This window comes from Lutjanus erythropterus, chromosome 24 (genome assembly GCF_056507025.1).
Source record: "Lutjanus erythropterus isolate fLutEry1 chromosome 24, fLutEry1.hap2, whole genome shotgun sequence".
NCBI classification, from domain to species: Eukaryota; Metazoa; Chordata; class Actinopteri; order Lutjaniformes; family Lutjanidae; genus Lutjanus; species Lutjanus erythropterus.
Genome location: NC_139340.1, coordinates 16,807,145 through 16,833,301, shown reverse-complemented (window position 1 = coordinate 16,833,301; position 26,157 = coordinate 16,807,145). Strand labels below are relative to the sequence as shown.

At 41.6% G+C, this 26,157-nt stretch overlaps 3 protein-coding genes across 3 annotated transcripts; 2 read left to right on the top strand and 1 right to left on the bottom strand.

Moving 5' to 3' along the window:
• Positions 1 to 557: 557 nt before the first annotated feature.
• On the bottom strand, positions 558 to 10,761 carry LOC146304903 (uncharacterized). Its single transcript, XM_084713900.1, has 14 exons — positions 10,670 to 10,761; positions 10,430 to 10,564; positions 9,016 to 9,162; positions 7,305 to 7,409; positions 6,928 to 6,990; positions 6,494 to 6,572; positions 6,130 to 6,331; positions 5,113 to 6,019; positions 4,084 to 4,971; positions 3,822 to 3,995; positions 3,370 to 3,543; positions 2,937 to 3,110; positions 2,142 to 2,188; positions 558 to 2,042 (listed from the first exon to the last, which is right to left on the bottom strand). The coding sequence occupies exons 1-14, from the start codon at positions 10,744 to 10,746 to the stop codon at positions 1,471 to 1,473; spliced, it is 3,744 nt and encodes a 1,247-aa protein (XP_084570026.1). The 5' UTR covers positions 10,747 to 10,761; the 3' UTR covers positions 558 to 1,470.
• Positions 10,762 to 12,628: 1,867 nt separating this feature from the next.
• Positions 12,629 to 18,708, top strand: LOC146304902 (NADH-ubiquinone oxidoreductase 75 kDa subunit, mitochondrial-like). Its single transcript, XM_084713889.1, has 19 exons — positions 12,629 to 12,783; positions 14,023 to 14,099; positions 14,398 to 14,489; positions 14,850 to 14,957; positions 15,120 to 15,196; positions 15,457 to 15,538; positions 15,627 to 15,757; positions 15,863 to 16,048; positions 16,156 to 16,290; positions 16,373 to 16,487; positions 16,597 to 16,742; positions 16,835 to 16,963; positions 17,050 to 17,179; positions 17,292 to 17,452; positions 17,536 to 17,690; positions 17,785 to 17,960; positions 18,056 to 18,190; positions 18,280 to 18,352; positions 18,429 to 18,708. Exons 2-19 carry the CDS (start codon positions 14,027 to 14,029, stop codon positions 18,518 to 18,520), a joined length of 2,196 nt encoding a protein of 731 aa, XP_084570015.1. The 5' UTR covers positions 12,629 to 12,783; positions 14,023 to 14,026; the 3' UTR covers positions 18,521 to 18,708.
• Positions 18,709 to 19,764: 1,056 nt separating this feature from the next.
• On the top strand, positions 19,765 to 25,677 carry LOC146304901 (ras-related and estrogen-regulated growth inhibitor). The gene is made up of 8 exons (XM_084713899.1): positions 19,765 to 19,964; positions 20,106 to 20,219; positions 21,566 to 21,622; positions 21,703 to 21,776; positions 21,863 to 22,001; positions 23,296 to 23,389; positions 23,501 to 23,572; positions 23,869 to 25,677. Exons 2-8 carry the CDS (start codon positions 20,168 to 20,170, stop codon positions 23,975 to 23,977), a joined length of 597 nt encoding a protein of 198 aa, XP_084570025.1. The 5' UTR covers positions 19,765 to 19,964; positions 20,106 to 20,167; the 3' UTR covers positions 23,978 to 25,677.
• Positions 25,678 to 26,157: the final 480 nt, after the last annotated feature.

Sequence of the window (26,157 nt, the reverse complement as noted above, 5' to 3'; positions counted from 1 at the left end):
TTAAAAAGACATATTTAAGGAAACATTTCCAACTCGACTACACTGCAAGAGACCAGAGTCAATCTCAATCCACATTAGACCTGATCTAAATCTGATCAACACAACAGCAACACTGCTTCATTTATGAAGCAGGATCAAATGTCAAACACTAAAAACAAAAAAAGTTGAGGAAAAAATAATATAAGTAATATTTTGTTGAAATAATTTACTTTTCTTCTTTAGATAAACTTCAATCTCTGAGTTTTATAAAACAATAAAAATTAATTTCAAAAATTATTGAGTAAACTTGTTGAAGTGAAAGTGTTGTGAAAGTTTTAGTTTTGTTTTGTTGATGAGAGAAAATAAGAACAATGATCCTGTTAACTCAGCAGAAATACATTTATTTCTCATTTATGAAGTATTTAACATGTGTATATGCAGGTGTCAAGATAATATAAGGTGATTATAGAAATGACAGTAAAAACGATCAGGAACGTTCATTAATGCACAAATTTACTTTCCCAACATTTATTGATGAATTTGGTCTCGATGGTTTATAATATAATAATAATATTTAAATAATATTTAAAAAATGTCTCCAGAAAAAATGTTTGTGAAACACTGCAATACAATATACAGTAAATATTAAATGTTAAAAGTGAAATAAGAAAAACAAAAGAATAATAAAGAATATATTTGATCAATATTAACAATATCTAAAGACAGAATGATAAAAAAGTAAGTCATCAGTATTTTTGTCTCCAGATCTCAACATGTGCTGTTTCTAATTCAGGGTCACTTATACAAATATAAAACACATAGAAATATAAACTTGAACATTTCTTGTCCACAGTTCCAGAAACACGATTTAACAGAACAAACAAGTCCTGCTGGAAAATGTCCTTTATGACTGATGTGATGATGTTTTCTCTGATGTCCACTGGACGGCAGCAGCGTCTCACTGAACTACATCCACAAACACACAAATCCAACTTTTCTACTTTCTGATCAACATTTCTGATGACTTTCGTCTTCTTTAATAGTTTCTGTGTAAAGAGCAGTTCCAGAAAAATTCAGCACTTAATAACAGACACGACTAAAACCTTTCAACAAAGTTTTCTGATTGAAAATGTCTTTTTTACATAAATCATCACACAAATGTGGACAACGAGTTTTTCATTCGCCTCTTTGTTTTGGTCAAATGATAAATGAACACGGTCATTAAAGAATTACAAATATTTCTTGATTTGATTGTAACCAGAGTCAGAATTGAAAAGGTCACGTGACAGAAGGTCCAAGTCACAGTTGAATGATCACAGCGTCCATCTTTAAAGGACAGGAAGTGGAACAAGTTTACAACGTGAACCGTGAATCTTTGACGCCACTTTGAATCAGTTTGTACAAAGTTCATTGATGAGCTGAAAGATTGATGAGACTGTGATCCTGTACAGACTCAACTGATCTGTCTGTGACAGGAGGACACTGTCTGTCCTACAGAGGACACAGAGACACTGAGGAGGAACCAGACCTGGACCACCAGAGCCCAAATCCAGGATAAAGAGGTTCAGTGAATGTGGTGTTGAAGGTGTGGAGGTGGATCAGTGTGTCAGAGGAGACTCTGTAGAAGGACAGAGAGCCAGCAGGACAGTCCACATACACTGCTACTCTGTTAGAGACAGAGGAGGAGGAGGAGGAGGAGGAGGAGGAGGAGGAGGAGATGAATGTTTCTCTGTTATTGTGACTGACAGAGTAACCATCATCAGAGCAGTTCAGACACCAGGACTGATCATTCCTTCCAAACACACAGTCTTCATCATCTCCTCTCCTCCTGATTCGTCTGTAACTCACTGATATATAAACGTCTCCTCTCCACTCGACCTCCCAGTAACAGCGACCAGTCAGACCAGTTCTACACAGCAGCTGATGACACCAGTCATCATCAAATCTGTCTGGATGATCAGGATATGACTGAAGCTCGTCCACATGTTTCATCTTCCTGTTGTCATCAGACAGTTCGATGAATCTGTTTACTGTGTTTGTGTCGACTGTGAGTTCACAGGAATCTGATGGAGAGAAGGAGACACAACACAGCTGCAGTTATTGATGGATCATGTGTTTGATGATGACATCACAGATGTGAATGATGATGTTTTCACACTTACACTTCCTCAGACCTGGTCTCAACCATCGGACTCCAGCAGGCTCCACCCTGAAAGGAGGAGGAGGAGGGTCAGAGCAGCACTTCCTCTTTCAGCATGGAAACATGGACGTTACCTCACTCTCATACACACTTTTTCTGTTTCTCTTCAAATCTACAGTTGGAATTTGATTCTTTTCATTAAATCCACGATCTGATTCCTTTTCAATCAGGTTTCACTTTCAACATTTGCAGCTAAATTTAGGACTCAAACAGGGTTTCTGCAGCTTTCAACAAGTTCAGTTTCAGACTTTTACCACCTTCTTAAGATCATTATGAAGCTAATTTAACATCTACTTCACATCCAGATTGGAGACTAAATATCTTCATTCATGTCTGATTCATTATTTCATATTATTTCATGTCTTCATGAAATCTGCCCTGTTTTGTTTGTCCAACATTTATAAATGAGAGACAGAGCAGCTGTGCTTTTAATGTTGCTGTAGATCCAAACTCTGTCCCGAGGTCTCTGACTGGAGCTGCAGGAGTTCAGCTTGTTGCTGCACACAGACTCACACTTTGCTGATGTGAAAACACAACAATACTGACTGATGATGATTTTTACAGCAGATTTATGTCTTTTGACTGATATTTGAAGAGCTAAACTTCACATGATTGTTTTTTAGAGTTTTGAAGGAGCTGCTGAAACTCTGTCACAGATTCAGTTGACATGTGTCTCCAGCGTTGACAGAGAAAATGTTTGCAGCTCCTCCTCCTCTATCAGACTGACTGTCTGTGGCTGCAGCAGGCCTCTTCATACCTGAGAGTCTCCAGTCTCCAGTGTGGATCCTTTAGTCCAGCAGACAGAAGCTGGACTCCTGAGTCTCCTGGATGATTGTAGCTCAGGTCCAGCTCTCTCAGATGGGAGGGGTTGGAGCTCAGAGCTGAGGCCAGAGAAGCACAGCCTTCCTCTGTGATCAGACAACCTGACAGGCTGCAAACACACAAAACAACACACATGATCACATCATCTGAGGCTCCTGCTGTCAGTCAAAGACAAGAAGAAACAGCCTCCAAATACTTCATCAATCTCCCTGCATGTCTTTGTTTTTCTTCAGGTACATTTTGATCCACATACAAATTAAGAATAAATCTTTAAAATCATCATTTAAGTTTAGTTAAAGTTCCTGTAATGAATCATATTAACAGACACAATCCTGCACAGATTAGTTGTTGGGTTGATGAATCCTGACCTGAGAGTTTCCAGAGTACAGTTTGGACTCTTCAGTCCATCAGACACCAGCTTCAGTCCTGAATCCTGCAGGTTGTTGTTACTCAGGTCCAGGTCTCTCAGACTAGAGGACTGTGAGCTGAGAACTGAGGACAGAGCTTCACAGCTTCTCTCTGACAGGTTACAGACACTCAACCTGATCAGAAAAATTTATGACAGCAAATAACATTTGTGTTAAAATGTCCAATCTAATGTCTCTAATGTCTCTTTTTTACAGTATATACAGTAAAAATCACTTCTCAGCACATATTAAAATCTTTACTCTTTTACTGCGAACCTGAATTAGGAATAAGTATTTAAAATCAAATTATATCAAAACTAATTAGATACTAAATCTCAGCCATAATTCATATGTTTTGGTTTTGGTCTATACTGTGTGACTGTAAATCCTGAAAGACTGTGAGTTGATCTGACCTGAGAGTTTCCAGAGTACAGTTTGGACTCTTCAGTCCATCAGACACCAGCTTCAGTCCTGAATCCTGCAGGTTGTTGTTACTCAGGTCCAGGTCTCTCAGACTTGAGGACTGTGAGCTGAGAACTGAGGACAGAGCTTCACAGCTTCTCTCTGACAGGTTACAGTCACTCAACCTGGAGAGACAACAGTCAGGAAACATGTAATAAGAGTTTTCCATCTGAAAGACTGCAGTATATTTATTGATGAATAAATCTCACTTACAGAACTTTCTTGGAGGCTTTGACCACTGGCAGCAGCCTCAGAAGAACCTCCTCTGGATCTGAATACTCGTCTGAGAATTTCTTCAGGTCAAACACGTCCAGATCTTTTTCTGATGACAGTAAGATGAAGACCAGAGCTGACCACTGAGCAGGAGACAGTTCATCTGTGGACAGACTTCCTGAACTCAAAGACTGTTGGATCTGATCAACCAGAGAACGATCATTCAGTTCATTCAGACAGTGGAACAGATTGATGCATTTCTCTGCAGAGGGAGTCTCATCAATCTTCTTCTTGATGTACTTGACTGTTATCTGATTGGTTTTTGAGTCACTTCCTGTCTTTGTCAGCAAACCTCGTAGGAGATTCTGGTTGGTCTGCAGTGAAAGACCCAGGAGGAAGCGGAGGAACAAGTCCAGGTGTCCATTTGGACTCTTTAAGGCCTGGTCCACAGCACACTGGAAGTACTGTGTCACTGCAGATTCATGGTAGGTTGACTGTTCTTCTGACAGCAGATTGACTCCAGAGTCGATGAATGTCAGATGGACATGAAGAGCAGCCAGAAACTCCTGAACACTCAGATGGACGAAGCAGAACACCTTGTCCTGGTACAGTCCTCTCTCCTCTTTAAAGATCTGTGTGAACACTCCTGAGTACACTGAGGCTGCTCTGATATCGATGCCACACTCTGTCAGGTCTGATTCATAGAAGATCAGGTTTCCTTTCTGCAGCTGATCAAAAGCCAGTTTTCCCAGAGACTCAATCATGTTCCTGCTCTCTGGACTCCAGTGTGGATCTGTCTCAGATCCTCCATCATATTTGAAGTTCTTCAGTTTGGACTGAACCACCAGGAAGTGGATGTACATCTCAGTTAGGGTCATGGGCAGCTCTGCTTCTGTTCCTCCTTCTTCTTCTTCTGTTTCTTCTTCATCTTCTGTTTCTGTTACTTCTTCTTCTGTTTCTTCTTCTGTTTCTGTTTCTTCTTCTTCTGTTCCTCCTCCTTCTTCTTCTTCTTCTGTTTCTTCTCGTCCTCCTCCCTCTCTGGTCTTCAACACGTCCTCCAGAACTGTAGCAGTGATCCAGCAGAAGACTGGGATGTGACACATGATGTGGAGGCTTCGTGATGTTTTGATGTGGGAGATGATTCTGCTGCTCTGCTCCTCATCTCTGAATCTCTTCCTGAAGTACTCCTCCTTCTGTGGGTCAGTGAACCCTCTGATCTCTGTCACCATGTCAACACACCCAGGAGGGATCTGATTGGCCGCTGCAGGTCGTGTGGTTATCCAGAGTCGAGCAGAGGGAAGCAGATTCCCCCTGATGAGGTTTGTCAGTAGCTCATCCACTGAGGTGGACTTTGTAACATCAGTCAGGATTTTAGTTTTGTTGAAGTCCAGAGGAAGTCGACACTCATCCAGACCATCAAAGATGAACACAACCTGGAACTCTTCAAACCTGCAGATTCCTGCTTCTTTGGTTTCAGTAAAGAAGTGATGAACAAGTTCCACCAAGCTGAACTTTTTCTCTTTCAGCACATTCAGCTCTCTGAAAGTGAACGGAAACATGAACTGTATGTCCTGGTTGGTTTTGTCTTCAGTCCAGTCCAGAGTGAACTTCTGTGTTAAGACTGTTTTCCCGATGCCAGCCACTCCCTTTGTCATCACTGTTCTGATTGGTTCATCTCTTCCAGCTGAGGGTCTAAAGATGTCTTCTTGTCTGATTGGTGTTTCTGGTCTGTCTGGTTTCCTGGATGCTGTTTCAATCTGTCTGACCTCATGTTCTTTATTGACCTCTGCAGTCCCTCCCTCTGTGATGTAGAGCTCTGTGTAGATCTGGTTCAGAAGAGTTGAGTTTCCTGCTTTAGAAATCCCCTCAAACACACACTGGAACTTCTTCTTCAGGTTAGATTTAAGTTTACGCTGACAAACTCCAGGATGACTTTCTGAATAAACAACAAATAAGACCAATGAATGAATTATAAAGTAAATATTACAATTTAATTTCCTTAAATAATTTGTCAAACATATAAAATCTTTAGATAAATCCTCTTACTTGTCTGCAGACGGTCAGCCAGATCCTCCTGCTTCAGTCTCCTCAGGAAGTGCAGTGTGATCTTCAGAAATGACTCTCTGCTGCTCTTCTCCTGCTCTTCATCCTCACCATGCAGCACCTCTTCATCCTCCCTGGAACTCAGAACCCTCTGAAACTTCTTCAGCTCGTTCTTCACAAACATTACAATGTTCTCCTCCAACAGCTGGAACAGAAATTTATATTAATGACACAATCAAACTAAAATCATGGAGACAAACATCAGATCCATGTTGGACAGACTGACAGTCCACTGGTCTCACACATGCAGCAGGGAGATTATTGTGGACAGAATAGATGAAGAAGTAGTTGTTGAACATGAACAGACCATAAATATGGAGTCCAGGTGTGTCTGATGCTGCAGGACAGACTGACTGCAGGGAACCTCTGAGTTCTCCTGTTCTACTCTGTGGAGGAATCATCAATAATTAGGACACATTATGTCACACAGAGACAAACATCAGGTCCTTCAGGGACCCTGCTGGACATCTGGGGGAGTGAACCCCGTCTCCTCCAATCATGAAACTGCTTTGGACAACAGGTGGTTCTGAGCCAGAGTCAGCGTGCTGCTCCCTCATCAAATCTGAATATTTAGTTTTGGTAAAAATAAACATCCAGGTTTAAAAAACTTTCTGGATTAAAAACAATTAAAACATGAATCAGTCATATTTTAATGTTATTAACAGTTTACTTCTTTGCAGCAGAGGGTTGTTCTCCTGTAAGATCAATGAATCACAGAAGTCACTCTTTAAGGACACATACCTTGGTTCAGGTTCAGGTTCAGATCCAATTCCAGATTCAACAGAGGCTGGTCTCTCATAGATCCTGTTAGACAGAGAGTAAAAAACACCAGGGATGGAAATACATTTTTAGTCTTCAGACACACAAGCTGCTGGAGAAACTAGCATTTGTCATGAAGAGATAAAAAAAAAACATGTTTTGTATCATTAATGATTCATCAATCGTTCAACTTTTAGCATTTTCATCGATCAATTGAGGAAAATGTTCAACATTTATGACCCTGATTCCCACCCAGCAGTGAAGCTGGTCAGTGTCTGGTTGTTTCAGACTGGATGGATGAGAAATGTGATTCCATGTCAGTAAAGATTTTATTATTGTTATAAATATCAAATCTTTACCTTTGATCAACAGATTGATGTCTGTCTTTGAAGGTTAGAGGATGAGCTTTAGACTGGTTGCTCTTCATGGACACACTGCTGGGTTCAGGTTCGTCCAGCTTCCTCCTGACGGAAAACCAGAAAAACTCTATCAGTACTGGAGTAAAACACAGAGTAAAATGAAACTTTAAAATTTATCGTGGACACATTTGACAAAACAATTAGCTTGTTGTTTCGTCTTGCCATCCAGCCTTCCTGCTTTCCATCAGTGAAAGTAAGTGAATTTATCTTAAAGACACTGGAATGAAATCAGTTCTCTCATGTTACAGAAAAACGTGAAACTGAGCTGACGTCTGTTCATCAACACTCACTGATATAACTGACTTCTTCCATCAGCAGCATCAATAAGAAACTAATCATGTTTCCTCAGACTGTCTGTGATTGGTTCATTCTGTGCTGATCACAGTTCAGCTCTTATCACTGACATGTTTCTGTCTCTGTTGTCACGTGACTGAAAACTAGAAAATATTGAGTTGATGGAGGAATCAAGGTTAGCCTTCATCAGCTGTTAGCATCTGTTAGCCTCAATAATACCACTGTTTTATATTCATGCAGCCATCAGACAACAGTCAGGATGTGTGTGAGGAGAAAATGATAAAGAGTTGAAGACTGGTTATACTGGTTATACTGGTTGTACTGGTTATACTGGGCAGCTTTCAGATGTCAGAAAAGAATGTATGTGAGGAAGAATGGTGCTGAAAATAAACATATATTTTTAAAAATGTATCTCTATTTACCTCTTGTATCTAAATAAATGACATTTAAAACATGAATCAGTCTTATTTTAATGTTATGAACAGTTTACCTCTTTGAAGCAGAAGATCGATGTCTTTTAAAATTAATGAGGCGACCCGTTGACCAGTCACTCTTTAAAGACACACAGCTGGGTTCAGATTCAGATTCAGAATCAGATTCAGCAGAACCTGGTCTCCCATAGATCCTGTTAGACAGAGAAAAAAAAACACCAGGGACAGAAATTCAGTTTTCAGCCTTGAGACACAGAAGCTGCTGGAGAAACTAGCAGCTTTCATGAAGGAAAGAATCAACAAACTGAAGTTCAAGAAAACATGATGATCAGTGATTTCAGTTGTAGCGGGGCAGTCAGGGTAGAATTTGAAGAACAGACAGTGAACCAGATAATTCAGAGAAGAAAGAAAGCTGAAGAAATATTTTAATCTGCTGTCTGCAGTCTCTCATCAACTGTCGCCATGTTTGACACAAACGCAGCACGTGACCTCGACTGTGCAGCGCTTCATACCAAAACAAGGTTATCTGATGACGGCTGATGACGATGAATCCTGGAACGAATCCTGGACGACAGTTTGTTTCAAACAAAGTGAAATTCATTCTGGTGTATTTTCTACACTGTTGATACTGTTCAACCCTAATTTCAGTCAGAATAATTGGTTCATTTCTGCATAAAATATTAGAAAATACAACGACCAAAACATCAGACAATATTGGACTAAAACAGGTCCAATGCTAAACTGAAGAGTTGAAGACTGGTTATACTGGTTATACTGGTTATACTGGGCAGCTTTCAGCTGTGAGAATATAAATGAATGTGAAGAAGAACAAAGCTGAAAATAAACATCCAGGTTTAAAAAACTTTTCTGGATTAATAACATTTAAAACATGAATCAGACTTATTTTAATGTTATGAACAGTTTACCTCTTTGAAGCAGACGGTCGATGTCCTTTAAAATTAATGAGGTAAGGATTTGACCGATCACTCTTGAAGGACACACAGCTGGGTTCAGGTCCAGGTCCAGGTTCAGGTCCAGGTCCAGGTTCAACAGAGGCTGGTCTGTCATAGATCCTGTTAGACAGAGAGAAAAAAACACCAGGGATGGAAATTCACTTTTTAATCTTCAGACACAGAAGCTGCTGGAGAAACTAGCAGCTTTCATGAAGAAAAGAATCAACAAACTGAAGTTCAAGAAAAAGTGAAGCCACATTCTTTCAGTCTGTGAATTTTTATATGAAATATTTGAACAAACCAGAACTAAATTTACCTTCATCAGCTGTTAGCATCTGTTAGCCTCAATAATACCACTGTTTTATATTCATGCAGTCATCAGACAACAGTCAGGATGTGTGTGAGGAGAGAATGATAAGAGCTGAAGACTGGTTATACTGGTTATACTGGTTATACTGGTTATACTGGGCAGCTTTCAGATGTCAGAAAAAATGTATTTTAATGTTATGAACAGTTTACCTCTTTGAAGCAGACGGTCGATGTCCTTTAAAATTAATGAGGTAAGGATTTGACCGATCACTCTTGAAGGACACACAGCTGGGTTCAGGTCCAGGTTCAGGTTCAGATTCAGCAGAACCTGGTCTCCCATAGATCCTGTTAGACAGAGAAAAAAAAAACACCAGGGACAGAAATTCAGTTTTCAGCCTTGAGACACAGAAGCTGCTGGAGAAACTAGCAGCTTTCATGAAGGAAAGAATCAACAAACTGAAGTTCAAGAAAACATGATGATCAGTGATTTCAGTTGTAGCGGGGCAGTCAGGGTAGAATTTGAAGAACAGACAGTGAACCAGATAATTCAGAGAAGAAAGAAAGCTGAAGAAATATTTTAATCTGCTGTCTGCAGTCTCTCATCAACTGTCGCCATGTTTGACACAAACGCAGCACGTGACCTCGACTGTGCAGCGCTTCATACCAAAACAAGGTTATCTGATGACGGCTGATGACGATGAATCCTGGAACGAATCCTGGACGACAGTTTGTTTCAAACAAAGTGAAATTCATTCTGGTGTATTTTCTACACTGTTGATACTGTTCAACCCTAATTTCAGTCAGAATAATTGGTTCATTTCTGCATAAAATATTAGAAAATACAACGACCAAAACATCAGACAATATTGGACTAAAACAGGTCCAATGCTAAACTGAAGAGTTGAAGACTGGTTATACTGGTTATACTGGTTATACTGGGCAGCTTTCAGCTGTGAGAATATAAATGAATGTGATGAAGAACAAAGCTGAAAATAAACATCCAGGTTTAAAAAACTTTTCTGGATTAATAACATTTAAAACATGAATCAGACTTATTTTAATGTTATGAACAGTTTACCTCTTTGAAGCAGACGGTCGATGTCCTTTAAAATTAATGAGGTAAGGATTTGACCGATCACTCTTGAAGGACACACAGCTGGGTTCAGGTCCAGGTCCAGGTCCAGGTCCAGCAGATTGTGGTCTCTGATGGATCCTGATGAAATGAATTGATCATGAACACACACAGAGCTTTGAGTGATCTGAGTGCTGATCTGTGACATGCAGAAGAGTGATGGACAGTTAGAGATCTTCATCTCACCTCTGAGCTTCATCTTCATCACACAGAGTGGTTTTAGAGGGAGGGACTCCCTCCTCTCTGTCCTCACACTGACTCATGCTGCTGGACTCAGATCAGCTCACACACACTTTGATCTGCAGAGGAAACACAAATCATTCATGTGCACATCAGCTGAAATCATCCTTTACATCATTTCTCCTGTAAAAACATCAGCTGCTCCTCCTCTGATTGGCTCTTATTCTCTGTTTCATATCAGTGTCACTTGAATGCAGTCAGACAGCAGTGTGAGGCAGAGGAAGCTGCTCTTCTTCTACTATCACGCCACTAGATGGCGTCATGGAGCTGCAGTGACGTGAAGAGGAACGTTCACATTCACTGACACACCGACTGAATCTGACAGGAAGCTTCACTTTGTTCAATATTCAGTAAATTCACAAAAACTTTCAGTTTGTCTCAGGGATCTTTGATATGAAGATGTCAAACAGTGAATCATATTTTATAAACTGATTATTGGACTTTTATTTTTCCTTTTTTTTTTTTTATCTTAATCTGAGAAATAACAAAATGTAGGGAAGTAAAAAGTCAAATGTCTTTCTCTTCTATGCAGTGCAGTAGAAATAGACTAACAGAAATACTTGAGTAAATGTACTTCGTCATTTAGTTACAAAAGCAGACAGATAATTCCAAAATAAAAGTCCTCCGCCAAAATATTAAAAGATTAGTTTAAAGGAAATCTCTTTGATTGGATTATCGATTATTTAGATGACAAAAAAAACTAATTTTTAGGAGTAGTCGTGTCTAGAAGGGAACCCTAGATTAAAACTCTCGCGAGATTTCTAGACGTTGTTTCCTCACTACAGACGTTGTACAAACTAATTATATTTATTAAAGTCACAACGCTGTGGTTCGGGTCCGGGTCGGTTTAAGGACTGAAAACACTTGGTCTCGATTCAGAAAAGATCACGGTTTGGGTTAAAATGTTTAGTCTCGCGAGATGTTTCGCAGGTCTGGGGTTACCTTCTAGAAGCGAGGCTTCTAGGCCTGTCGGGCTTCTAGGCCTGTCGGGCCGAGTCAGGCCGCGTTTCGAGGCTCAGACAACGGGAGAGCAGCGGCTCGTCTCCGCCTCGTCCACAGGCTGATTCAGTCATCAATAATGATGCTACACAGGAAGAACAACTCTGTTCAACTACTGACCATCAACTAACTCTACTTCTACTCTTATTCCACCGTTTACACTCCAAACATCCACAACATGTTTTACACTTTACACTTCAAACTCCTTTAACAAGTTTAAATCAAGATTGAAGCGGAAGATTTTTACTGTTTCTATTGAAACTAAACTAACGACATGTTGATTTAAACGAGTCAAACATTTCAAACTTGTTACTTTACCTTCAGCTGGAGATTCACACGGAGAAAAATAATAAGTGCGTCACTACAGTCAGACACAAACCGAAAGTAAAATTGTTCGAGGAAACAGAGAGAGAGGCGGAGAATAAACACCACACCTCTGTTCATTTTATTGAACCGTGTTTATCTGCACATATTAAATTTCATCTCTGACTCCAACATTAATACTTAAATGTTAAATGGTTTCTGATACTTTTCTTTACAGTCGTTTAGTTACACAGATAAAGTTAGTTGTCATCATCTATTCTCATTGTGCTGCTGCTACAAATACTGGTAATAAAATCCATACGAAGGACTGATCGGAGGTCAGAGTCCAGCTGGACTTCAGCAGGTCTGTGTGTCTCTGTGGGATCAGTATTTGTGAGGACATTGTGTGTTAATGTAGAATTTCATAATTATAAGATACGTCTCTTAGTGATGAGCTATGCACATACACCCCCCCCCCCCCCCCCCCCCCCAAAAAAAAAATAAAAAATAAAATAAAAATAAAAATAAAAATAAATAAATAAATAAAGATGCAAAATGTTCCTGAGATTTAATCTTTTTCATACCGTTAGTGACATTTTCGCATTTAGTGAAGAAGTGACTTTTATTGTGAAATTTGGGACCCCATTTGAAACGGAAGTAGATTACCATGCTATTTCCGCTAACTCCGCCATAGCTATCTGACTGGTGGTATAACTCAAGTTAACGCTGTTCTGGTCCAGAAGGCCAAATAGCGAAAGGTAAGAGCCAGAAACGTATCGTGCATTTTTAAAGGTTTAAACCCGCATGTTATTTAATGACGAGACCGGAAAATAAAGAAGTGTTTGACCTCGTTACCTTCAGTAACCCTCGGACAACATTGCAGCGCCCGTGTCCTTGAATAGCACTGTTAGCTAACAGTGTTAGCCTGCGAGCAAGGAGTCCTCTTTGAAAGTTCCATGCTAGTTATTAACTGTCTGTTATGACGCTTAATATTTTGTTATGTCAGTATGTTTCGGAAATTCTCTTTCTGTTGTCTGTGCATTATCTCCATGAAACGTTGACTGTGTTTCTGAGTATCACTTGTTGTTGTTGACAGTGACAGCTATGAAGCTAGCTAGCATTAGCTACTGTGGCTCTGATTTTAAGTTATTCACTAATATTTGTGAAATATGCTGATTATACCAGTACAGTAGCAACTTCAGAAAATGACGTAACTTTACTGTTGCAGCCTATAAAGTCATATCCCATGTATTGATATCCAATATCTAAAATTGTATTTATTTTCATATCTTTATATCAATATAATACCAATGTATTGCCCAGCACTAAGTCAAATCAAAAACCCACTGAGATTTTGTTGCCATCTACTGTCAGGCTTTGGGCTGAAAAGCTGTAAAACATTCATTTTAAACAACCATCTGAGCAATTTTGATCATCATTAGTGCAATACACTGGTTGCTAGGTCTGCAACTAACGGTTATTTTTATATTTGAATAATCAGTCGATTATTTTCTCAATTAACCGATTAATAGTTGTTTGTCAGAAACCTAACATGACCTCCTTACATGTCTTGTTTTACTCGCAACCCAAAGAAATTCAGTTTATTGTCAGAGAGAAGTAAGTAGAGAGAAGTAAAATCTGAAATCAAAGAAGTTTTTTTAATTTTTTTAATTATCTATTAATAATCAATTATTCGTTGCAGCTCTACTGGTCACACCGGTGTCATTACTGCATTTTTTATTTGTTTATAATCTGCAAGTCTGTACTCTAATTTATAAAACTCACACACCTATCCCACCATCTTCAGCACTGTTATTGTTTATGTTATTTATATGCACCACAGAATTTCACAATTAGTGAATCTCTAATCAAGAAATTGACGCCATGGTGAACACACTCTTACTAAGTGTGCAAAAATATTAAGAAAAGATTAATCATGGTAACGGAATAAGGATAGCTCACCTGTTGGCTGCTTTCTCTCCGTTTTCTTCTCACAGCGTCATGTTGCGTCTGCCGAACGTCGGCCGAGCTCTGGCCACAGCCGCCAAGAGCAGCCTGGCTCCCTCCCACACTGGTAAGACCCGTGTGTGTGTCTGTATATGTATCTGTGTTTGTGTGTGTCAAGGTAACTAACAACAGTTATTCTCTGCACTCAGTGAACAGATTTCATTTCTGATTGAGCTCAGTTGTATTTCAGTATATCTCCATATTTCTTTGCTAACATACAGTAAATTTCAGAAGCATTGCATAAATAAAGATGCAGTATTTAAGGATGTCCTGTTTGTATCTTATGCTCCTTTCACATTTAGGGAAACTAAATAAATTGATTCATTTAATGTCACTAAACTTGACCTCTGTGCGTCCACTTCCAGTGCGTACTCCAGTGCGTGCTGCCAGCAACATGGTGGAAGTGTTTGTGGATGGGAAACCAATCGAGGTGGAGCCTGGAACGACGGTGCTGCAGGTCAGAAACAGCAGATCATTTTACCGTACAGATGTTTTACATGATTATATACTGTATATTTGTATCTGTGTCGTTAACATTAGCTGCTGTTTTGTGTTGTTTCTATTGTCTCGGAAATGATTTAGCCCATTAATGTGACACGGTGAGAGATGATGCTGTGAAGCAGAAGTGACTCTGATCTTACTGCCATATTTTAAAGGGTTAACTTTAACTCTTGTGTCACGTGCAGACTTCAGAAAAAAACAGTTTGACATGTTCACATATTTCTTGCATCATCCTTAAGAATTTGTATAGTTGTGTGTGATTTAATGTCCTTGTCCTCCCAGTGTCAGATACTGATATTGTTCTTCTTCCCTTCAGGCCTGTGAGAAAGCAGGAATCCAGATCCCCAGGTTCTGTTACCATGAGCGCCTCTCAGTGGCAGGAAACTGTAGGATGTGTCTGGTGGAGATCGAGAAAGCTCCTAAGGTAACGGACTGCATCAGATTATTTTAACAGCCTCTCTGATGAACGTGCATTAGATTGAACAAAGAACCTTGAGATAAATACAGATACATTGCCATAGAAACAGCTGTAAATGTTCGCAGTGCGACAGTTTAATTGACGTGTGCGTCTTCATGTGTTCCTCAGCCGGTGGCAGCCTGTGCCATGCCCGTCATGAAGGGGTGGAACATCCTCACCAACTCAGAGAAAACACGCAAAGCCAGGTACAAATCAGTGCATTCAAACACGATTTGTAGTCTCGCTATTTTGGACAAAGTCAACAAAGTGACAACTTACATTGATTGCTGTGGGTTTAGAGGAATTTGCATTTATAGTAACAATTTAGATGTGATGATAAAGACTTCAAGAGTCTGTATATTTTTGTTTCAGATACCTTGAAAGTGCTTGAATATTTCTCCTTAATCTGTATGAATCTTGGAGGAGAACTGTTGTAAACAGGCTTTATGAATGTGTGTGTGATCAGAGAGGGAGTGATGGAGTTCCTGTTGGCCAACCATCCACTGGACTGTCCCATCTGTGATCAGGGAGGAGAGTGTGACCTGCAGGTAAACAAACAACCAGCGTACGGAGGTTAAAATGGATCAAACCGAACATTTGCCACACTTGTTAACGGTCTGCCTGTTGTGTTTTCAGGATCAGTCCATGCAGTTTGGTTCAGACCGCAGCCGTTTCTCAGAAGGGAAGAGAGCAGTCGAGGACAAAAACATTGGACCGCTGATCAAAACCATCATGACCCGCTGTATCCAGTGCACACGCTGCGTCCGGTCAGTGCAGCGCAAACATCCATATATCCGTCAGGGATAATTATCTGCTGGTGTTTTTTCTTAACAGCTCATTCATGCGTTCCTGTCTGTGGTTTCTTTTTGTAGTTTTGCCAGTGAGATCGCTGGCGTTGAAGACCTGGGAACGACAGGAAGAGGAAACAACCTGCAGATCGGGACGTACGTGGAGAAGATGTTCATGTCGGAGCTGTCGGGCAACGTTATCGATGTGTGTCCCGTGGGAGCGCTCACCTCCAAACCCTACGCTTTCACCGCACGACCCTGGGAGACGAGGTAGGAGAGGGTTTGACACTCGACGCACACAACTTTCTCCAGTTAGCGTCTTCATCTTTGCGTCTGACTCCCTCATGCTTTAACTTCATCTTCTGCCGTGTTTGCAGGAAAACCGAGTCGATCGACGTGTTGGACGCCGTAGGCAGCAACATCGTGGTGAGCACAAGAGGCGGCGAGGTGATGAGGGTGATGCCCAGGCTGAACGAAGACGTCAACGAAGAATGGATCTCTGACAAGACCAGGTAAAACACACAAAATCGGGTGTGGAGGTGCCACATGATGTCGTCAGATGTGAGATTTGACTTCCAAAACGTGTGTCCTCAGGTTTGCATATGATGGTCTGAAGAGGCAGAGGTTGACTCAGCCACTGGTGAAGGATGATTCAGGTCAGCTGACCCCGACCACCTGGGAGGACGCTCTCACTCGCGTCGCTGGAGCAGTAAGTGTGTGTTTGTTTCTCTGCAGGATGTTTCTGTTGTTATTCATACGTTCAGATGTGTTTCAGTCTGTTACTAAAGGATGGATGTGTGTGTGTTTGTGTGTTATAGCTGCAGAGTGTGCAGGGCAGCGAGGTGGCAGCCATTGCAGGAGGGATGGCCGATGCTGAAGCTCTGATCTCCCTCAAAGATCTCCTCAACAGACTCAACTCAGAACACCTCTGCACCGAGGAGCTCTTCCCCATGGCGGGAGCAGGGTAAGACGCTGTGCAGTAAAACATAACGTGCAAACGTCCCCGCAGACTCCAGTTTTACCAGCTGACTCCGTTTGTTCGTTCTCTCCCTGCAGCGCTGACCTGCGCTCCAACTACCTGTTGAACTCTCGCATCACCGGCATCGAGGAGTGCGACCTGCTGCTGCTCGTGGGAACCAACCCACGCTACGAGGCTCCGCTCTTCAACGCCCGCATCCGCAAGAGGTAACCACGCTTTTATTGTTTCGTTTGTCCTTCTGGAAACAGTTTTATTCCAGCAGAAAATCTGTAACTTGCCTTTCCTCTGTCAGTTGGCTCCATAATGAGCTGCAAGTTGCTATGGTGGGTCACAAAGTGGACCTGAGCTTCACATACGACCATCTGGGAGAAGAGACGTCGGTGCTGAAGGAGCTGGCTAACGGCACACACCCCTTCTGTGAGGTAATCGACGCACGGAGTCCGACTCTGCTGCTCATTTATGAACTGATGTCACTTTTCTTTGATGGATTTCTGGCAGATCTTACTTGAATTTTGTTCCATTTCTCGTCTCCAGGTCCTTTCAGCCGCTAAGCGTCCGGTTGTGGTTGTGGGCAGCAGCGCTCTGCAGAGAGAAGACGGAGCCGCCATTTTGACCGCCGTCTCCACCATCGCTCAGAACGCCAGAGCCAGCAGTGGAGTGGAAGAGGGGTGGAAGGTCCTCAACGTCCTGCACAGGTACAGAATTGTTTTCTACAGATTTAAGTTGTCGTGATCGTCTCTTTTTCTTATGCTTTGCGTTTCTGTGTTTGTGTGAGCAGAGTGGCCAGTCAGGTGGCTGCGTTGGACCTGGGCTACAAGACCGGCGTGGACGCCATCAGGAACAATCCACCCAAAGTCCTGTTCCTGCTGGGAGCTGATGCCGGCTGCATCACCAGAGCTGACCTGCCCAAAGACAGCCTCATCATCTACCAGGGTACGCACACACACACACACACACACACAACAAAGCATAAACATCCAGTAACCATGAGAGTGAAAGTAAAAAAAATAAATTTCATCCCCTCCAGGTCACCATGGTGACGTAGGAGCACCGATGGCAGACATCATTCTCCCTAGTGCTGCATACACAGAGAAAAACGCCACCTACGTGAACACCGAGGGCCGGAGCCAGCACACCCGGGTGGCCGTCACCCCTCCTGGAATGGCCAGAGAGGACTGGAAGATCCTCCGAGCCGTATCTGAAGTAAGCGGGACCTCACTCCTGCCTCAGAACGTCGGGCGACGTTTAGCTCGACCTCACGCCGAGTCATTAAAAGTGACGTCTTTGTGTGTTTGCAGCTGGCTGGCGTGGCGCTGCCCTACGACTCTCTGGACGAGGTCCGGTCCAGGCTAGCGGAGGTCTCTCCTAATCTGGTCCGTTATGATGATGTAGAGGAGGCAAACTACTTCAAACAGGCTAATGAACTTGCTAAGGTAAACACACACACAAAAACAGTCACTCAGACTTAAAAGTCAGTTACTCAGTTCCTGTTTACACCTGGTTTTAACTCTGTCCTTCACAGACTGTGAACCAGGACCTCATCGCAGCTCCTCTGGTTCCACCTCAGCTCACAGCAAAGGACTTCTACATGACAGGTAAGCTCGCGTCTTTTAACAGAGCGAATAATGCAAATCTAAAACTGTAAAATAACATTTCCTTTTCTGTGTTCAGACTCTATCAGCAGGGCTTCACAGACAATGGCCAAATGCGTCAAAGCCGTGACGGAAGGAGCGGCCGCCGTGGACGAGCCGTCGGTTTGCTGAACGTCCAGTAACGCTCTCACACACGACGCAGCAATAAACTCTCCTGTGCCGAAACAACACACTCACTGTCTCCTTAATTTAAAGTTGTCCTTGATGCTTGTTGTATACAGTTCTATCGTTTTCACTCCAGAGAACGACCTTTGTCGAATGATGAGAAACATATAAATAAAATCTTACGAATGTCTTTACTCCGAGTTGATGGTTTTCATGTGTTTCTTCAGTTCCTCGCTTCTGTCGTTTATCTTTCCCTGTGCCATCTAACTTCTACCCTTTCAACCGAAAACAAAACACCTCGGGCATAAATCATCTGACTGAACTTTCCAAGCGGCGTTTGCCAAGTACTCCCCGTTTGAAATATGGTTAAATCTGGCTTTCTGCACGGGCCTGCTGACACACAGGTGGTCAGGTCAGGGCCGCCGACTGAAGTAAATAAAGACATGAATAATCTGAGTCGTATTTAAATAGAGGGATCGTTTATTTTGGGATGAACATTTTGCATGATGCTCATTTGATTTGTTGCTGCAAGTTAGGTGAGAAATTTGTTACCACTCTCTGCTCAGAGGTAATAAAACCGAGAGACTCTTCCTCTGTTTCCAGTCAGTCCTGAACACTAGGAGATTTTATTTGGGTTTATGCAAGAAATTCTGCAAATATAAGATTTATTTCTGCAGCACAGCTTTTATAAAACATTTAAAAATCTTTATATTGTTTTACTGATGACAGGAAAAAACTACAGCCTCTTAATTCTGCATTAATGCATTTATTTTGTCTCATTTATGAAGTCGGCTTATGTTGTTTTCCTGATAAGAGGAAAGAAAAACAATAAAATGGCCTGTTTATTAATGTATCTCTCATACAGTCTGAACACGTGTGAATGTTTTCAATAAAACGTCTTCATAATGTAGGGTGATGCAAACATGGCAGGAAATATGATCAGGAATGTTTATTTCTGCACAAATGAACTCTTCTCAGAATTTATTGATAAGGCTTAGTGTAACTTGGGTTGCAGTGGTTTGTCATTACAAATAAAAACTGGGTCACCAGGAAAAAAAGTTGAAGTAAAACAGAGAATTCACAGTTAAATTAGGGCTTATGTGCAGGACTGTTTCGCGGCGTGACTTTCTTTAGTTTGTCACTGTTTTCTCCTGTTTTCAGTTTTTATGCGTCTTGAATAGATCCAGAATGGGACGCTGGTATCCAGAGCTGGACTCAGTCCCTCCAGACAAATGGCTCTTGTCATATACTGTTCCCTAAAAGAGAGAGAGAGAGAGAGAGGGAGAGCTCTTATAACCAAACAGACGCACACACAGAGAAAAAAAACACAAAGAGAGAAGACAGTCCCATCTCCTCATTCCCTGTCTGCTCAGTGTCTGAGACTGAACACAGCGACTTCACTGTTTCACTTCTCTCTTTTCTCCGTTTCAGGAATTTGTTCTTCATTAAGGTCAGTGTTGTTTCAGCCTGTAGTTGTTTTCACTTAAATTCATGGACTGCTGTATTTCTACGTGCAGATATTGTCACACAAAGTTTGTTTTGCGAGGCTGCATGTGGGACTCAAAGCGTCCTCCTCTGTCCTCCTCTCCAGGGTTTTCATGCAGGGACGGACAGCAGGACAGACCGAGGACTAATACTGGACCCAGCAGGAAAATGGTTCCAGTTAAACTTCTCATCCTGGGAGCACAGAACACTGGGAAAACAGGTACATTAACGCACAGAGATGGGAATGTGTGTGTGTGTGTGTGCACATTTTGGATTATGTAACAGCAGCAAAGGTCACATGGTCATCACGCGAAAACAAAACAAAGGAGGTTAAGTTTAGGGTTAAATTTTGGTCATGAGGTTTTGCTAAATAAGGAAACCTCACACAGGTCTCACGTCGACCCCCCTCTTCCTGAGCAGTGAAGCGAGTCCAGCCGCTGTGACCCCCGGCGCTCGTGTCAAACCGCGACCCGCCTGCGTCCTTATGTCTGCTGTCAGATCTTTTCATGGTGGGAGAGCAGATCAGAATGAGAGATTGTTTTGTTGGGAAATGAATTTGTCCATGAGGCACGGTTTCATTATAAACTCTTAAGATCGTACTGCATGATTTAATAAGAGTCTCATGTGAGCCACTTGTTAGTTTGTTTTTCTACAATAAAATGAAAAGAAGGAGGGACTTAAATAAGTGCATGTAGCACTTTAATATTAATACTTTAAATAGATTTTCTTGATTATACTTATTAATGATGGGGGGAAATTACAGTATAAAGCATTATAGACATGGGTGTCATAATGTGTTCTAAACTATAACTATAATTACAGGTTGCTATGAGCACAGTATGACACATGATCTGTATGTTTACATTATAATGAATTATAATTTTATAGACATGGGTGTCATAATGTGTTCATATTATTGTCATAAAGCATTATGAGTACTTCTAACTATAATTGCAGGTTGCTACAGTGTAGCACATTATAAGCAGGTTCATAATGCTTCATAATTCATTTTATTATAAGTAAGTTAGTTTTATTATAAGTAGTTAGTAAGTGTTTTAATTTACAGATGTGACACACAGCGAGAATTAATTCCTGTAAGTGTGTGTCTGTAATTTTTCAGCTGTAAAGGCTCAAATAACAGCCTGAACAGAACTAAATAACTTTTTAATGTGTCCTGCCTGAATGCAGCCAAACAGGAGACACAGACGTCAAACAAACATAAACTGGTCCAGACTCCTTCACAGCCCAAACACACACACACACACACACACACACACACACACACACACACACACACACACACACACACACACACAGAGAGAGAGAGAGAGAGAGAGAGAGAGTGAGAGCACTTCTACGTTTGTTTAAACAAGGCAGGTATCGTTACTAAGAGGATAATTCTCCAAGTGACGGTGACGACAGAAACACGTGAAGCTGCAGATCAGATGAGAAAATGTGAAAATCAAACGTTAGTGTGTGTGTGTGTGTGTGTGTGCGTGTGTGTGTGTGTGTGTTGTGTTTCTGGAGGTTCACTCTCTGGTCACCGTGTCTGTTTTGTGTCTCCAGCTCTGTGCGTTCGTTTCATAACCAAGCGCTTCATCGGCGAATACGACCATAAAAAGGGTGAGACTTCAGCAGAACAATAAACATGTGTGTCACTGACCCGCATCAGTCACTGACAGGACGTCTGTGATTCACTGCAGAGGTGACCTACAGATGCAGCCGTGTGGTCGACCAGGAAGCTGTCGATCTGGAGATTCTGGACGTAGCTTGTAAGGTAAGTTTTGGCTCCTGTTGATTTATTTTAACGTGTAAAATGTCTGTTTTAGCTTCCTGTTTTTAAAATGACCTCATGTCCTGCAGGACAGCTCTGTGTCTTCTCTGGAGTCGTCCATCCGCTGGGCCGACGGCTTCCTGCTGCTCTACTCCATCACACAGCGGCCGAGCTTCCTGGAGGTCTCGCGGCTCAAGAAGCTCATCGACCAAACCAAACAGAGTCTGGGTGAGGAACCGACGAGACTCTGACTCGTCTGAGAGCAGAAAAAGGAGGGTTTTTAGGATTTTATTTTGCATTTGGGGAATAAAGTAGATATGTAAAATCAAGCTTTCAGTGTTACAACCAGGCAGATGAAAAAAATAATACAACATTTGGACTTTTTTCTCAACATTTTGGCTTTGTTCTCAAAATGCAAAGATAAATAAATACATTAAATTTTCTTATTTTCTTTCTATTCTTGACTCTTTCAACATCCTCTGGACATTTTGACTTTTTTTTTTACATTTTGAGTTTATTCTTGACTTTTTGACTTTATTCTCAAGTTTTCAACTTTGTTCTTGACATCTCAACTTTGTTTCCAGCAGTTTGATTTCATTCTCAACATTTAAACTTTATTCTCGTCTTTTCAGCTTTATTCTCAATATTTTGACTTTACTCTCGAGTTTTCAAAGTTATTCTTGACATTTTAACTTTGTCATTGACATTTTGATGTCATTGTTGATGACCTTTTTACTTTAATCTTGACATTTCAACTGTACTCTTGACTTTTGGACTTGATTCTCAAAATTTTGACTTTATTCTAAAGTTTTTGACTTTCTTTTCAAATTTGTTTTTTGACATTTCAACTTAAATCTTGAAGTGTCAACTTTATTTTCAACATTTTGACTCTCTTCTTGACATTTAAACTTTATTCAAGACTTTGTTTTTTTTTTTTACATTTTCTCTCAAAATGCAAAATAAATTTTGATAAAAATCTCCGTCCTCCATTGTTTTGAACCATCTTTTACCACTAGGTGTCACCAAAGTCAAAGCCAAACACACAGAGGCTTTATGTCGTTAATTTGACATCAGAGGTAAAGACTTTTGGAGGTGAGCAAAATGATTTGAGCTCCTCTTTTCTTCAGCATCACCGGTGACTCCTACAGGTGACTTACAGACATGAAACAGACTCAGACCAGCTGCTGAACTCCTGACACAGGAACACTGTGTTCACTATGTTCACTCTTTATGTCCAGTGGTACGCTGTTCTAACTCTGTCTGACATCTGTCTATTGTCACCTTTACACACACACACACACACACACACACACACACACACACACACACACACACACACACACACTCGTGCACAGATGAAACAGACATACTTGCACATTCCATACTTGGTAGGCCGTCCTGCTCTCTGTAGGTAATGTGTGCTAACAACCCCCAGCTCTGCATGCCAGAGCACCGTCCTGCTGCTTTATTGTCGCCTCAGTGTGTGTGTGTGTGTGTGTGTGTGTGTGTGTGTGTGTGTCAGTTGTTCCTACAGTGCTGGTGGCCAATAAGGCAGACCTGGAAATCGGCAGGGAGGTGACGACAGAGGAAGGACAGAGACTGGCCAAGGATTTAAGGTTTGTGTGTAAAAATGCATCTAAATGTTTTTTCGAACAGCAGCATCTTGCAAGCAAACTGGCATTTAAATCCTGGAAATGGTGTTGGAAATGTTTTTTATGATTTTATAGGTGCGGTTTCAGGGAGCTGTCGGTGGCAGAAGCTGTTTTAGCCGTGGAGGCAGCAGTGCTGCAGCTCATCAGGTTTGTTTCAGACGCATTATAACTTCACACAGTTCACTTTGATCTGATAACATCATTACATATAGTCCAGAAAGTCTTTGTGCACATCAGAAAATGTTTGATTTTTGATTGAGCTCTTGATGTTAATGAATAAGCTTTTCACAGCTGGAAATGCAGCTGGAATAACAAATCATGGAGGCAGCTGCAGAAAGAGCTTGAAAAACTAACAACTCTCCAGGAAATAATTAGTATGCAATAATAACACCGTACTTTTTGTTCCACACGTTGTGATGTTTTGCTTCTTCCGTGTGTGACAGGCTGGTGTTGGATCAGCAGCGCCCCCTGCCTGACCGTCGGTCCTACATGCTGACCGTTCGCCACGCTCTGACCAAGAAGCTGACCCGATCCAAGACCATGCAGTGGTGACCCGTCTGCGGCAGGCCGACCATCCACCTGCTGTCACAGCGCGGCGTCCGAGAAAGCTGCGCGTTGTCGGACTGGTTTTGTGACATCAGCACGTTAAGTGTCCTCTCTGTTCGCTCGGCTGTGGAGGAGACTTGTTGTACTCCGGGTCTGACAGCGTTCAAGGCGTCTGTTGCTCTTTTTCTGCTCTTTTACAACACAAACAAACAAATTGACAGAAAAAGTGCACGTATGCACAATAACACTGTATATCAAAGCACAGTACAGTACAGTCTGACATAATTACTTCCCAGGTCGACACTTTCCCCTCCTGATATGATCAAACTCTCCCCAGATCTTAAGAGACTTGGGCAGAGTGCGCCAGACCTCCTCAAGTTATAAACCATATCATTTAGCCATTTTATAAGCAGCAGACAGTTTAATGGGCCTGGATGAGAGTCCAGGGCTGTTAAATCAGAGGAGAAAACGGCTTCTTCTCTGGAAAGAGCAAACACACCGTGACCCAAATACACTTTCACGGACAGGACTGATGGATGTCCTGAATTTATTTTAGAGGACAGTACCATCTGTGCAGTTAGGGTAGAGATACAGTGAAATAAAATATGTTTGTCCTATTTATGATCCGGATTAAACGGCTCCATGCAAGTACATGCATTTAAGTGCTGTAGTCTGGATAACACTTTATTTGATTAAATAATAAATTCAAGTGTTGTAGAGAAACTATGAGGGGGGAAACCGTTAACTTTCAGCTGTGCACATGTACTTTGTTTGCTAACAGCTAAAAAGTTAGTTAGCCATGGTGGCTCTGCAGAGAAGCTCTGTTTCTCCTCCTGTGAGAAAAACTTTTTTGCAGAATTAATGGAGAAATGTGGCCAAATAAGGGACGGACTAAAGCCAGCTAAATTAGTTTGAGTTTGTCCTTTAACTTTCTTTAAAGTCGATTATTTTGCTCAATGCGTCTAAAAGAAAGCAGCCATTAAAACTCTGCAGTAGCAGGTTTAAATTAAATCCTTAATTCTCGTTGGTGCAACCCAGGCTTAATGACAACGATCATAAAAACACCTTCATGTTCCTGATAGATGTCATGACATGGTTACGGCACCCATCATGTCAGTCTTATGCACACGATAATCTTTTAAAGCCATGTACATGATTGCATAAACTGAAAGGAGTTTGTGTGCTACGTTGTTCTGCGTTCTGTTCTCCAGTAGAGGGCGGCAGAGTCATTTGATCTGATGCAGACTCGCCACAGTCCCACAGCAGGTTGAAGACGCTCTTTGGCCAAAAGTAGATGAATACCATGTCCTCTGAGGTGTGGAAGGAGCTGAGTCGCCTGCACAGAGCCGTGACCTCAACTCCAACAAATAAACACCTGTGGAACAAATTAGAACGCTGACTCAGAACCAGATCTCATGTTCCAACATCAGAGAGATCCAGAATCATGTGCAGGGCAGTGGACGCTGTTACAGAAGCAGATTAATCCCCACAGTTTTAAAATAAGATGTGATGCTGGTGTGTCCGCATACTTTTGTCCAGGCTGAACTTCACTCGAGTTCATCTTTATAACTTGATATTTTCAGGTATAATTTGCTCAAAGTGGCTCAAAGTTAAACAGTTAAACTTGCCGTTGTTGTTGGAGTGTGTGGATGATATAATAGAGTGTAAAGAATGAGGCTGGCTTTGATTACAGTCTTGGCATCATCCGACTCTGTGTTCCTTTCCATGTATCTCCCTCTCTATCCTCACTGTACACTCTGAACTTCTGAACTTTATGATCAGCGAGAGGCATCTGAGAAAAAAAAGGAAAAAAAACGGAGAGCGACAGGAAAAAGCAACTCAGCGAGCGGCAGAAAATAAGACGGACTATAACGGGGAAGGAAAAACATCAGGCTCCTTTTGGCATCTTTTCTGTCTGTGAGGAGCGGAGAGAGGAAAGAGGAGCTGCTCTGTTGCAGCCACACCGAGTCTGACTGATCTCCAGTCGGTCGTAAAAAGCATTATGGGAAAATTGACTGTGACTGTGTCTCCGTCCCACCACTCTGTCCACCCCCACGACCATTTATTATGCATCAGCTGCTCCACCCAGCTCCAACCACAGAGCCCCACTGAGTGAGGATGAAAGAGGGTGAAGACTTTTTCATATCACACCCCATTTTTGACACTATTGTTGGTTATTTCAGCAG

What these genes read in the sequence shown, in the direction of transcription:
- LOC146304903 (XM_084713900.1), bottom strand. Translation starts at nt 10,746, where the DNA reads ATGAGTCAGTGTGAGGACAGAGAGGAGGGAGTCCCTCCCTCTAAAACC. An exon ending in TGTACTCTGGAAACTCTCAG is followed by an intron (nt 3,111 to 3,369) that starts GTCAGGATTCAT and finishes GTGTGTTTGCAG; the next exon opens with CCTGTCAGGTTGTCTGATCA. An exon ending in GAGACCAGGTCTGAGGAAGT is followed by an intron (nt 2,043 to 2,141) that starts GTAAGTGTGAAA and finishes TCTCTCCATCAG; the next exon opens with ATTCCTGTGAACTCACAGTC.
- LOC146304902 (XM_084713889.1), top strand. Translation starts at nt 14,027, where the DNA reads ATGTTGCGTCTGCCGAACGTCGGCCGAGCTCTGGCCACAGCCGCCAAG. An exon ending in AGATCGAGAAAGCTCCTAAG is followed by an intron (nt 14,958 to 15,119) that starts GTAACGGACTGC and finishes TGTGTTCCTCAG; the next exon opens with CCGGTGGCAGCCTGTGCCAT. An exon ending in TGGATCTCTGACAAGACCAG is followed by an intron (nt 16,291 to 16,372) that starts GTAAAACACACA and finishes GTGTGTCCTCAG; the next exon opens with GTTTGCATATGATGGTCTGA.
- LOC146304901 (XM_084713899.1), top strand. Translation starts at nt 20,168, where the DNA reads ATGGTTCCAGTTAAACTTCTCATCCTGGGAGCACAGAACACTGGGAAA. An exon ending in AGACTGGCCAAGGATTTAAG is followed by an intron (nt 23,390 to 23,500) that starts GTTTGTGTGTAA and finishes ATGATTTTATAG; the next exon opens with GTGCGGTTTCAGGGAGCTGT. An exon ending in GCAGTGCTGCAGCTCATCAG is followed by an intron (nt 23,573 to 23,868) that starts GTTTGTTTCAGA and finishes CGTGTGTGACAG; the next exon opens with GCTGGTGTTGGATCAGCAGC.